We start from the raw sequence: 13,993 nt of genomic DNA, 5'->3' as shown, positions 1-13,993 counted from the left end.
GATGTCTCTTGCAGGTGCCCAGAAGGTCAGCAAATAGGATGAAGTATTCCAGATTTGTGAGCTGAGGGAGGCAGAAGTGTCTGTCTCTCTCTCTTTTTCTCTCTCCCTCTTCCAGGAGAGCACTGCATTTCCCAGGGGGCTCACCAGACACACATGTAACAACAAATCACTTGTTAATCACCACAAATTGCAAATGAGCAGCGAGATCCCAGGAAGGTCCCTCTTTCCCTCTACTGGGACCAGCGTTGTTAGTCCCAGCATTTTCTTTCTTATAACTTGGACCCAGGGGTTCTTCCGCTGCCTGTCCTTGCAACTTGCAGTTCCTCTTTAAATAGGGTCTTTTTTGTTCTAAAGAACCATGGTACTTCTTCTAAATAAGAACCACAGAGGCTGATAGCTTCTAATTTTCATTCACTTGTTGAACGTTTTCTGGTGAGTCTGGGTTAATGTTTTTGTGTTCACCTGTAAACAAGTTACTCCGAGCTGGTTGCTTCTGAAGCACGTTGGGTTTCACTAGGAAATTTCTCACTTCCTTCTGATACTACAAATCTTACTTTCCCTTAGCCCATTTGTTTAGACCAGCACTGGAAGAAAGCTAGACTCATTGTGTACCTTACCCTTACTACAACCGCTCCATCCCAGCATGTACTAGTACAAAGTTGGCAATAATCTTTGGTGTTGGGCCACTCCAAGAAGGTTGTATGTGGTCGAGGGCCGCTCACTTTCAATCACTATCAATGGCAGAGATGTGGGATCTGGGATGGAGGGTAAGTGCGGAAGGGAGCTTGGTACAGAGGACTGGGGTGCAGGAGGGTGTGGGGGTCTGGCAGGGAGTTTGAGTGAAGGAGTGGGTTTGTGATCTAGGGCAGGGATTCGGGTGCCGGATCTGGGAGGGGATTGTGACGTGGGAGAAGGGATGCAGGCATTTGGGTTGCAACCTGGGGCAGGGGATGAGAGTTCAGGGGTTATGGGTTCAAGAGCAGGGGTGCAGAGGGTTTGAATTACAACCTGGGTCAGTGATGCAGGATGGGGAGGAGGAGTTGTGGAGGAGGATGAGCTGGGATGACTGCTGTAGGCGTTAGCTGGGCGGCATTTACCAAGGCAGCTCCTGGCCAGCAGCCCAGCAGGATTATCAGGCAGGCTTCCTGCCTTCCACACCTCCGCATGCTGCTCAAAGTAGCCAGCTATGGGGAGGCCATGTATGCTCTGCCTGATTGTTGCCCTGTGAGGCAGGGGGGAGTACTTGACGTGCTGCCTGTGCCCCAAGCACAGCTCAGGCAGCTCCCATTGGCCAGTTTCTGGCCAATGAGAGCTGCAAGAAAGTGCTGTGAGACTGAGCTGTTGCCATTGAAATCAAAACGTTTGAAAATGTAGAAAACCTCAAAATATTTAAATGATCTTTAATTGTGATTGATGGTGCTGTTAAACAGTAAACTTTTTAATTGCTTGACTGCCCTAATTTTGCTGAAAAGGACAACTGTTAAATCTCCAGAAGGAAGGTGCCCTTAATGAACAATGTCAATGCTGCTTCATTCTTTAGAAACCATGTTAGAGCCACTTCATCAGAAACTTCATCAGTTTCTGCCCATTCTGCAGTTGCATGTAGAAGACACATCCTCCTTCTAGTGCATGTTTGCCTGACCAAGCCCCTCTATTGCAGCTGACAGAACTTACCATCCTGCTACCCTTACTTTGGCATGAAACATCAAGTCTAGTGGTTGTAGGACATGTATCTTCCCACACTGAAACCACTCTGTGCGGACATTGCTTGGGGAGAGGTTCTTGGTGGGAAGTCAATGATGTGACAATGATTCCAGCTGAGGACTTGGCCCCACATGAACAGTCTTTCTCTGGTAGCTCCCTTTATGCCAGCAGCTACTACAACACCATAGCGTTCTACCCTCTCCTGGGATTGCAGACAACTAACTTTTAGTATTCTGGAGTCCAGTAAAGTGCTGAACTGTTCTTTCTCCTTTTACTCCAATGGTGCGTCTACACTAGGAACTAACTTGGAAGCTGACTTTGAAGTTCGGCACTACATCAAAGTAGCCAGCGGAGGGGCTGCACCCATTTTCCCGTACTTCGAAGTTTCCTTTGAAGTAGGGAGCCCAACTTCGAAGTCCTTACTCCATTCCCAGGAATGGAGTAGTGCCCTACTTCAAAGTAGGGTATACAGACGCTCTACTTCGAAGTTGCTTACTGGGAAGTGATGTTTGTAGTGTAGACACAGCCCAAGAGTGTCAAGGGACAATGGAAACAACACAGAATTTGTCAAATACACAATTCCCAAATTTTTATTTTTCTCTATGGCGTGCTATAAACTCATGTTTGCTTTCCCATTTTAAAAAAATGGCAAAGAACGGCTTCCTGATTTCCTTTTCTTAGAAGTTCTGAGTACTGGTAACCATCCATCAAGTATCACTGCATGGGAAATTTTTAAATTGAACAAATGTGAAAGTCACCAGGATGTGGAAGCCATATAATTGAATGAGCCTACATAATCATTCCTTTGGGTAACTAGCCCTCACGGGCTACTGCTTGATAGTTTTCTGTTTGATCAGAGCATGTAGGAAAGGTGTGTCTCTGGGCCATTAGTCATTTCCCTGTCACAATGTGTTTTCTCCTTTTCGGTGCTGTCTGATCTGCAAGGATTACTTTCTTGATGATTCAGCCCCTTATCGCGTGTCTTCTGCAGATTGTTTATGGAACCTTCAGTCTGCTTCTTCAGGTTCAAAGAGCATCTCTCTGGACTCTTCCAATGCAGGCTGCAATGTGAAAGACAGGAATGTTAGTTCATTAGGGAGGAATGAAAATCTGGAGGCAAAGTCAACAGACCCACGGGCCTGAAAGGTTCAGTGAGTCAGCTGAGGGAGGATCAGTATGGTACATCCCAAAGGGATGAGAACCTGCTCCCACTACATCCAGAACTTCACTCTGCACTTAGATACAGCAACAGGTTGCATGCACCTGATGGACTCTGGCAAGCAGAAGCAGTCTCAGCATTCTTTGATTCATGCCACTTGACGTTCTGAATCTTATATATGCAGTCCCAAGGCCTCTCTCCCTTTAGGGATCCTACCAGGGATCACTGTAAAGCAAGTTGGGGCTTCCAGAGAACAAACCTCCCTGCGCCTTTTGTCAATTTTAAATCTCTGCTTCACAGGTATTCTAAACTGGAGCACACAGGAAGGGAATGCAAAAGCAGCCCCATCACTGCAAGAGGTCTGAAATCCCATCCCGTAGCTAGCTAGTGCAGGCTCATAGCAAGTGCTAGCGCATGGCACACTTGAGAGCCCCTGTTGAGACTGCTCTCCTGTCAGGGAACTAGAACCTGATGTTTCCATCAGCCTTCCAGCCACGTCCTCGTCCGGCGCAGTTGCTGTGAGGAGGTGTTTGTAGCAGGAAGCGCGGTCCTGATGATCTTCTGTCTTATTTATTTTATTTGGTACGACAGCCACGTGTGAGCTCAGCATGGAAGAGGGACTGAAATATCAAGAGGAAGATTTCGTACTCGAATCCTGCTTGAGTCTGTGGCCTCCCGTCCTGCATCTCTCTGGGGGGTTTACACCCCACAGTCTGGCTCAGTGGTCTAATCCAATACAGCAGGCCAGTTTCAGCAGCCCTAGTCCAATGTAGCTGTTCGTGCTCCCCCTTCCTTGGGTCATGGGGTAGAGGCTGGGGGGGCCGAGGACCTCTTCCTGCCCCAGACCACAGCCCAGGGCCCTGTTGGTGGAGGTGTGCCCCCAACCAGCAGCGCAGCGGGGAATCCCTCTGCATCATGAGGAGCTCACCGGGGCAGCCTCCTGGCTCCCTGCCCTGGGCTGCTTCCTATCCCAGTCCAGATGGATCGCGCTGCTCCTCCAACTGCTGCTGCTCTGCAGGCTTGCTCCCCAAGTTGCTGTTTCTCCAAGGCTGCTGTTCCTCAGACTAGGACAGGAACTCCTTCCCCCTGCTGGCCAGCCCCAACTGGCCAGCTTCTCTGGCCTTTTATACTAGGGTTGCAGCTGGAGCATGCCCAGCAAGGCTGTAGGGGAGGGATCTTCTCCACCCAGTAAGCCTGGCCCCAACCCGCTGGCCAATATGTGGTTGGTACAGCCCATCACAGAGTCCAAAGAAGAAGGTATGAAGCAATAGAACTAGTCAAGTGGTCTGCAGAATTTGTGAGGGAAGAAGGGACATTCCTAAAATAAAATTCTCTCCCCTCCATGCCTCTTTCTGTGCTCAGAGCCCCTTAAGCATTCCTGGTTCCATAGCAGCCTTATGGAGCTCATTACTGCTGTCGCATTTGAATGTGGAGGAACAATCACCCAGCATCCACTCTGCTGAAGTTCAGACTCATTTTCTTTAGGTCAATGCACTTTCTCCCTGGTTTTCTCTTTGCAAGTCAGTTAGATGAGATGCTACACAACCAAGGTCTGATCAGGTGTGTATGGAGATTGATGGTCCCACTGGACCTTCAGCTAAAGTGAGAATTTCTGCTGCAGCCCTTGACCAGTGTTTCTCCTTTTCCTGTTCTTATGCCATGTGCCTCTGCTCCAGGTGACCACTGTTTGCCCGCCGCAGTGGTAACTGCATTTTAATGATGACCAATGTTTCTGATGTATGTAGGAGTGGCAGTGAGAGAGAGGCTTCCTTTCCTTCTAAGCTCTTTAGCTATATAATTATAACTGATAACTAACATGTGAAGGGCATGCCTTTGTTCTTTTTATGCAAGATGTGAATTGGAGCGTACGTTTGTGCATAGGGAAGAATGCTGTCTCACCCCCACCCCGAAACGTTCTCGAAAGAGGCCCGCGGGAGGCTGAGTTCAACATGTGGCGTGGAAAAGTACAAGCATGGTGGGAGCATGATATGACTGGCTAACGGTTCATGTTGTGTGACTGCCATGTGCTATAAAATCTCAAGGGGAGGGCTGATTTTGTACCAGGGGCTCTCCCTCTGTGCTCGTTGAATAAAGGTTTGTGAAATTGAATTGAAGCATTGGAGACTCCTCATTCTGCCAAACACCTGGCTCATTTGGGTACCACAAAATCCCAGCAGTTTCTTAGCACAGTGCGGAGGGTAAGTTATCTTTCAGAATCACGACCTACAATCAAATTAGAGGGTGTGTACAGTAGGCCCACAAGACATGTGCACTCGAGTTGCACGTATCTTGGGTTAACGCAACTCTGAGTGGTGAAGAGCTGGCGCCAGGTGCCAGCTCCCTGCCACTGAGAGGGGTGGGAAACTGACCAGCACTGCTGCACTGTTCAGTTTCCTGGCTCCCCCAAGTTGTGCGAAATTTGACTTATGCGGGTTTGTGCAAGAACACAACCCCCCTGTAAGTTGGGGGTCTACTGTACATTCATTTTTATTTGATTGTGTGGCTTTGACCTGACTGGTGGCTCTCATGTCTTCTGTAGTAAGCGAGTGCTGGTGTTGGGGAACTCAGGGAGTTAGTTGCAGTTTCGAAACATTTGGATTGCGGTCTTAGAACAGCATACGTAGTGTCGGGGCTGATTAAGTTCCTCTGATTAAGTGCTGTTGAAGTGGGAAATCAAAGAGGCCTTAAGGGCCAACAGTTAATGTAGGGGCAGGTATAGCCATAAGTACTTCTACTTAGTGTGTTGGCTGGTCCAGATGTCCTAATGGGAAGCTGTGTAATTGTAGCAGTGCAGACCAAATAAATTGGAAACCAGATTAATCACCTGATTTGGGCATTTTGGTCTGGGGGATTTTGATTTGAAAAAATTGCCCTTGGTCTGTTTTTAAAAAAAAAAAAAAAAAAAAAAGGCATTTAAAAACAGATGATTGGAGACTGGTAGATATTTGGGCAAAAAAGAACAGATGATGTGTGAATGATGAATAGGTGTAATGATCTGCAGTATCAAGAGTGTGTAATTAGTACTTTTATAATTGTTGTAGTAGTAGTAGTAGTAGTAGTAAGGTTGTTGATTTTCTTGTTGAGATATTTTGGCCTTTGTGAATCTTGCAAGAACATCCCATTAACTGTTCAGAAGGCTAAAATTCTGATCCCCATCATTACACAGGGAAAGCAGCTAATTCCATAGGGAAATACACATTTAAACTAAACTAAAATGACTCCTGAACCTACAAAATCCATCTTCCACTGCATTTGACACTCCATGATAGAAAACCGTTATGCCATGCCACCAACCCCTGGGAAATCAGATCAGTGACTTCCTCACATGAGCATCCATTGTCATCGGTAGAGAGGCCTATAGTTAAATTTGTGAGCCCTTCCCATGGGAAAACTCCTTTGTTTCAGTTGCTTATAACTATGCCAACCTTTTAGAATTCAGTCAGAAATTTGCCATGCTGTCTTTTTGTCTGCCAAAATATTTTAGTCGGAGGCAATTTCTGTAGAAGTGATTCAGCTCTTTCCTTAGGTGAGGGAAATGAATGTTCTGATAATGCTAAATTCTTACACCCCTTTTGCTGGGAACCTTTCATCTCTCCCCATTCTGGAGCAGTGCCTTGAAATTTTGGCAAGGATATAGCTTTTGCCATCCCAGTGAACATTTGCCCACATTTGGCCTAGTTACATGCATATGGAGATATACATCTCATAAAGCTGGAAGGGACCTCAGGAGGTCGAGTCCAGTCTCCTGCCTGGACCAAGCACTCTTCCTGTGTGTGTGTTTTGTAAAATTGATTTGCCCCATAGTGCTAAACTACTCCCTCAAGGATGGAGCTCACAACCCTGGGTTTAGCAGGTTAGCACTCAAACCACTGAGCTATCCCTTCCCCTCAAGTTAGGTGCTTCTGATCATCACCGTTTTCATATGCTTGGAGCCTGGCAGTGTTATTTTTCAAAGCTGTCACTCGCACGACACATGTTCCATCCCCATACAGCTGCCACAGGCTACATCTCCCCAAAGGGTGACTGAGCAGGCTCCAACCTGCAGACTTCAGAGCTGAGCAGGACTTTCTGCATTGTTCCTTCAGGCTGGTGGCAATCCCTGGGGTACAAGGGGCAGCAGGGAAATTTTCACGCACGCTCTTTGTTCTGCCAGCTCAGCCCAGGTCGTACAGCCAGTTCCAACAAGGAATGCAATTTTGGTCCCTCCTGGAGCCAGTAGACCATTGGTCAGAGAAACTCCAGCCCTGTCCAGAGGAAACCACCCGTACGATCTGTCGTCCTTGGTTCCCTGCTTCTGGGACAAGAGCAGTCAGTCAGGGCTGCTGTGGAAGGAAGGCCTATGAAGGAGAGGGAGAGAGCAACGAAGAGTTTCTGGAGCTGTCCCCACCAGCCTGGAAACTGGGTAAGAAGGACTCCATTGGAGCTGACTCCCATGGCTGGGAAAAGAGGGTGAAGAACGCTTGGAGCTGCAGAAGTTGGGCTGAGGGATAAAAATGATGCAGTAGCTGGAAGATGCAAAATTAGTTGGGCTGGGAAATAATGAAGTGTGAGGTTTAGGGAGAAGCTGGGAACTTTACGCCATCAGGCAACCAGCAGGAGCTGCAGCCAGGACCAGAATCACCTTCCAGTTACAGTAGTCAGGGATATGGGTTAGTCCCTGTTACATGACTGCATGGCACTGTTGCACCCGAGAACCCAGGTTTGATTCTAGTGGTAACACAGATGAGGTCGGAGGGTGTTTTTGTTTGTTTGTTTGTTTGTTTCCCCCCATTCAGGGTGTAAATAGAGGGTGCTGGCCCTTCATTGGTGTCAGCCAGGCATGGAAAGGGACAGGGTAGGGTTGTTGGTTGTCGTTGCTGGATCTTGCTTGACCTTTCTTGCAGGCAGCTGCTGGGACCCGAAAGCTGCTCTATGGTATTCTCAGCTTGCCCAGCATAGGAAGTCTGGAGGGAAGTTCCTGGCAGAGAGAGGGGATTATGGAGCGGGGGGAATTCAAAACAACCGACAACCAGCTACTGGGCGCTGCAAAACTAAGCTCTGGGTGGCACGCGCTGCACTGAAATAAACAGGCTGAGACACCCCCTTCCGCCTCCCCCCACACCCTTCCCAAACAACTCCTTCTGCAAATCTTTGTTTGCACAGTGTAACTGGGCTGGGCTGTGTCTCAGCTCCAGCCCCAGCCCTTTTCCTGTGGGAGGGTGTCTTTTTGTGGCTGGGGAGGAGGCGGCAGAATGTGCTTCACTGCCCTCACCGTTCCTGCCCGTACAGGTGTGCAGTCGTTGAAGGAATGCCAAACTGAGTCATGGGCACCTCCCCTTCCCCTCTACCTGCGTTAGAATAAAACTGTCCCTTTCTGCTCTCACCTGAAAAGGGCTCCCACTGTAACTGTTCTGCCCCTCTCTCCTACTCCTCAGGCACCCCTGGTGAGAGACAGGCAGAGATAGTAACGCTGCAGAGAAAGAGAAGTCAGTGTTTGATTAGAGTGGACAGAGAGCCCTGCAAAGGTTTGTCAAGTTCGGGAGCCACCTGCCCTCCCTGAGGATTTCAGCTTGGACCCTGAATGGAAAAGAGAGAGAGGGGATCAAAGCAATTAAACAGGCTCCGTTTGGAAGTGGCGGCGAAGCAGTGAAATTCCCCTTTTGCCGTCAGAGGAATTTCTTGGCTTGCTGTGTGGGTGGCTGCTGTTTGCATTGTTGTACAGGATTCGGACTTTGAATCAGACACTGCACTAATGAGGTTTGTGGAATTAATTTATCTGTGTTCTTTAGTGTGGTGCTCGCTTTCATTTTTTTGCAACTGATTAACAAAGGGAAGCGATTAAATGAGGCTCAGGGCTCCTCTCACAGGTAGGTACAGGACAGACTGAGGTGGATTGTTTATTGTACATGTCGTGTGTTTTTTTTTTTTTGTTTTTTTTTTTTGAACTTGGTTGTTTTTCATTCTTTTGTGCTGCGTGGAATTGGCCCTGGCTGATCAGACAGGTTTGTTTTGCAGAGTTGTGCAGTTTTAGTGGTGGGGGAGGGGGAGTGATACCTTGTGCTGTGTTTTTCCTCCCACGCTGAGACCAGCAACAATGTCTGAGTTTTGGGATTAGCACAAGTTGTCCCAAGTTTCCAAGATTTGCTATTTTCATTCCACCTTTTTCTAGCCAAGCAAAGACCAACTGTGCCAAGAACTGGACGCAGGGAATTTGAATTAAGATGGCCCAAGGTATTGAGAACTGCAGGTGGGGTTTATCCAATTATAAGCCCAGGGGCCATTTTGCAAAGTGTGGATCTGTATGCAACATTTGGGGTTGAGCCCATTAGAGAAGGAGCCAACCATGAAGTCTGGGTTCAGATTCAGGATCAGGGAGTTTGGTCTCATCTGGCTTGCAGATAGATAGAACTCTGCTTCTTGCCCACAAATCTGGCATAGCTCATGCTGCTGGGAGCGGGTGGATAAGGGAGCTGGTGTACATAGGGGGTAGAATGGAGAGGAATTGAGTGTGTATCAGGGGGTGAGAGAGGGGACAAGGGAGGGTAGGACGGGGGGTGAGCGGTGTGTTGGGCAGCTGAGGGTTAAGGATCTGGGGGTCGGGAGCAGGGAAAAAGCATGGGGCTCGGTGGGCATGGGCCTATATTCGAATCCCCTGGGAACAGCGCTGATCAGGTTTGCAGTGTACTGTAGATGTTCACCTCAGTGAAACAGTCTTTGCGCTGCCAAGCCCCTTTGTGGGAGAGTGATGGGGAAGAGGACCACTGGAGTGAGTGTGTTTTTCCAAGAGGCATTCACCCCACACTGGCCCAGGTGGGCAGGGGCATTGCATCCCAGTGGCATATTAGCATATGAGAAGACAGAATATCCCCAACGTTGCTAATGAGCTACAAAGCATTTCACTCAACTCTAGTATGAATCCAACCCCACTCAGCAGGGATTTAAGGTTGTTTCCCCACTTCTGAATACTTGATGGCCCTTAATGAGTTTGACTTCCAGTTCCCTTTGCCATGGACTCACCCCTCTGTTTTGCACTAGTTTATAAGCTGTTGGGGGAAGGGGCTGTCTTGTACAGTGTTTGTAGAGAGCCAGGCATGTTAGGGGCCCTGGTCTTGGGAGTTTCTGCACCTGGGGCCGAAAATACATTGCTGTTGGTAACAAGCAGTCCTGCAGCACCTCAGAGACCAACACATTGATTAGCTCGTGGGTTAAAGTGGGATTTACCCATGGAAGCTCATGACCTAGTAAATTTGCGCAGACTATCTGCAAGCAGCAGTTGGTGGTGGGGAATTAATCTCCAGTTACTTGGTTGCACCTGCCTGCAGCCCTACTGGCCAGGGATGGACTCAGCTCAAACTGAGCCTGCTGTGCTTTCAGCCGAAGAGCAGCTTGCCATTGCTCTGCAGCCTGCAGGGGAGTCGACACAGCTGCTGGGACTGCCTCCAGCGCTAGCCACGCTAGTCCACCTTCATTATTAGTATGTATTGTGGCAGTGCCTGAGAGGTCTAAACACAGAGTAGGACACGTTGCGCTAGGTGCTGTACAAACCCAAGATAAATTGCCAGTGTCACATCCTTCAGCTCTTTGAGCAGTCAAACACCAACCCTTCTGGAGAGTTACAGCTGGAGCCATGTGCCAGTGGAATGGCCGTTTGGCTTTGGTTTGAAGTGCTGTCTCTGACTGGCCCTGTTGCTTAGGCACATGTGTGCAAACATAAAAATGGTCAGATTCAGTGTGGCCAATGGTTCGTGTACCCCAGTGTCTTGCCTTCCAGCAGTGGCCTGTGCCAGATGCTTCAAAGGGAATGAACAGAACAGGGCTCTTGTTGAGTGATCTGCCCTCTGTCATGCAGTCCCAGGTAGTCAGGGGTTTAGGGACATATGGAGCACAGAGTCGTGTCCCTGACCATCTTGACTAGTAGCTGTTGATGGACTTATCCTCCATGAACTTACCTAATTCTTTTCTGAACCCAGTTATAATTTTGTTATTCCAAATATCCTCTGGCAAGGAGTTCCACAGGTTGACTGTGTGTTGTGTAAAGAAGTACTTCCACGTGTTCGTTCTAAATCTGATATCTATTCATCTAATTGGGTGACCCCTAGTTTTCATGATATATAAAGAGATAACTAACACTTTCTCTGTTCACTTTCTACACACCGTTCGTGGTTTTTAGGCTGCTATCATACCGCCCTCTTTAGTCATTTCTTTTTCTAAACAGACGAGTCCCAATCTTCTTGATCTCTCCTCATATGGAAGCTGTTCCGTACCCCACATGATTTTTGTTGCCCTTCTCTTTATTTTTTTCCCCCAATTCTAAGGCAACTTTTTGTCGATGAGGCATCCAAAATTGTACGTAGCATTGAAGGTGTACAACTGATATTGATCTCATTGTTCTAACATTGTCAGCTTTGTGGACTGCTGCTGCACATTGAGCAGATGGTTTCAAAAGACTATCCACAGCGTCCCCAAGATCTCACTCTCGAGTGGTAACAGCTACTTTAGACCCCACCATTTTGTATGTAGAGTAGGGGTTTTATTTTCCAATTTGCGTCACCGTGCACTTATCGACATTAAATTTCCTCTGCCATTTTGTTGCCCAGTGACCCCCAGTTTTGTGACATCCCTTTGTAACTCTTGGTAGTAGCTTTGGACTTCACTGTCTTTAGTAATTTGGTATCATCTGCAGACTGTCATCTCCCTGTGATGTCTTCTTTTCCAGATGGTTTATAGATGGCTTGAATGGCACTGATCTCGGTACAGATCATTCAAAGACCCTGCCATTGACTTCTCTCCACAGGGAAAACTGATATTTAGTCCCACCCTTTGCTGCCTATCCTTAGGCCTGCCCGCAGTCCAGGTCCAGCATTTCAAAGGGGTCCAAGTCCCCAGGTCCAGCAGCTGCAGCTTCAGGCACCTTTGAAATGCCATGGAGCATGCGTACCGCTCCACAGGCAGTTCAGAGGGAGCATGGAGGGGTCCCCAGGCTGAATGTCCTTCTGCCCTGGACCCCACCTCTTCTGGGGGGCAGAGAGCCAGCTCCCTCTCCTGCCTTGCTGTCCAGGCCTGTGACCCCAAGAGACACCATCTTTTATCCATGCAAGGACCTTTCCTCTTACACATGACTACTCACTTTGCTTGAGGCTTTCTGAAAGCCCCAATACATTATCTCAATTAGATCACCCTTGTCCACCTACTTGCTGACACCCTCAGATTGCTAAGACTGGTGAGGTGTCACTTCCCTTCACAAAAGCCGGGCTGACTTTTCCCAGTGCGTAAAGTTCATCTGTGCCTCTGACAGTTCTGTTCTTTGCTGGGCTAGGAAGAGGGAGTAACAAACAAACAGGGTTCATTTGGCTTAGCAAAGAGCTCAGCCTTATGCCTGGGCAGAATCTAGACTCCCCAGCTGTGCTTGGACGTATTCCTGGAAGTTTTGTCACATGGCAGAATCTTTAATTAAAGCCTAATCTTTAACCACAGGAGACTCCAGGACAGGCCGAGAGAGGTGCAGTCTCTGCTGGGCACGTTCACAGATTACACCCCAGTGATTTAACTCCTGCTGGGGGTGTAAAGGATTGTAGGAGTACTCAGCGCCTGATGTTCCTTGCACAAGAACTTCAGATCAAATCATTCTGCGGGAGAGAGGGCGTTTCAAACAGGAAACGTTAAAGCTGCTGTGGAATGGTCTGGGATATTTAGCCTGCGGGATCAGATGCTGCTGTCAATGACCTGTGCTGCCCCTTATTGCCATAAAGCCCTTTTCTGTGTAACAAGAGGCTTCCTTCACACGAGCTGCCCTCACCTTGCCAGGGGAAGGGGGATGGCCTTGGTGTGTCCAGGTCCCTTGCTGCGTTGATAGCTGCAGGGCAGAGCCCTCCAACATATGGGCCTTGCCAGCCGCTGCCTGCAGTTGAACAGCCAGAGTGACCGTGGCTCTGGGGCGTGCAGCTCTGTGAGGCTGGGTGAAATAGTGCACTAAACACTGGACTAGGAGCCGTCGGTTCTGAGGCTGGGGTTGTGGTGATGATGATGTAGGGGGGCTCTGGAAGAGAACCCGGCTTCCTTCATTGGACAGGCTCCCTCCGAGGGATTTGCTCTGCGCATGTGGAGGTGGAAGGGCCTGGTTTGCACCTACAGATGTTGAGTGTCCCAGCAGGAGCATGTGGAACCTCCAGCATCAAGAGCTTCCAAGGGCAGCTGAGATCATAGTTTTTAAAGGGCCAGATCATCAGTCCCTCACGCAGGGAAATTGTGAAATGAGGGGAGATTCGCCCTGGGGAGCAGGCCAAGGAGCTCAGATTTGGACAGGCTCAGTGTGAGGGGGAGAGGGGCAGGGGCAGTCTGGGACCAGAGGCCCTGCTCATGTGTCCTGTTAGCAGATCTCACCCCCTTTTGCACCCCGGTCGCACTTCAGTGCAAAGAGCCATGCATTTTGCCCCCAGATGGCCCTCTAGCGTGCTGGTGTCTCCGTCTGTTGGCCAGAGGAGGTGATTGTCGAGGGATAAGGGTTAGGGAGGAGGATGTTTCTTACTAGTGCCTGTGGAACCTCTGGAGTAAGGGGGCTGTATTCAGGCAAGTGGGCCCTTCGTCATCGCTGGTGGGGTCTGAGCTGCTGCTGGGGGTGAGGTGAGGGCTGCGGTGAGGCCGTTTGCTTCCCACCCCCTGAGTGCTTTGGGAAATGAAGAGGGAGCCGGTTCCTTAGGAAAGACTGAGGAAATTCCCATCGTCCAGCAGCCCCACACTGCCATCAGAGACAGACAGACGGCCTGAGGGGAAACCTGAGCACGCTGAGTTGTTTCATCTCTCATGGGAGTGGAGCACAACAAAAGGCCGTTGTGTGTGGCGCCCTCGGCAGCTCCAGCCAGCTCTCATCAGAACACGCTTGTACCAGCTGGGCACGAACACGGGACACCCACGCCCAGGCTGGAGGTGGGGCTGTTCCCTCCCGACTCCAGAGGTCCCACCCCTGGACGTAGGCAGCTGCCTCTCTGCAGACCATGGATTCTTACACACACCGCATGGAGATGCACGTCTCGTAGAACTGGAAGGGGCCTCAGGCGATCATCGAGTCCAGTCTTGGTCTTTTCCCACCTGGTTTTCCTTTTGGCTGTGTTCCCTTTGCTCCCATCCAGTTCCACCTTAGTCTAGAAACAGCCG

The 13,993-nt window shown here is 49.2% G+C and overlaps 1 protein-coding gene across 6 annotated transcripts in view; it reads left to right on the top strand.

Moving 5' to 3' along the window:
• Window positions 1–7,228: 7,228 nt before the first annotated feature.
• Window positions 7,229–13,993, top strand: part of ITGB4 (integrin subunit beta 4) — a 69,370-nt gene continuing 62,605 nt past the window's right edge. For 2 of the 6 annotated variants that reach the window (XM_075014158.1, XM_075014154.1), the window contains exon 1: window positions 8,141–8,599. In XM_075014158.1, coding sequence (XP_074870259.1) covers window positions 8,595–8,599 — 5 coding nt within the window. In that variant the 5' untranslated portion in view covers window positions 8,141–8,594. The other 4 variants (XM_075014156.1, XM_075014157.1, XM_075014159.1 and 1 more) reach the window with 4 other exon arrangements.

The sequence above is a fragment of the Carettochelys insculpta genome, chromosome 20, assembly GCF_033958435.1.
Source record: "Carettochelys insculpta isolate YL-2023 chromosome 20, ASM3395843v1, whole genome shotgun sequence".
NCBI classification, from domain to species: Eukaryota; Metazoa; Chordata; order Testudines; family Carettochelyidae; genus Carettochelys; species Carettochelys insculpta.
Note: the sequence above shows the minus strand (reverse complement) of the source record. Positions and strands in the feature narration are given on the sequence as shown.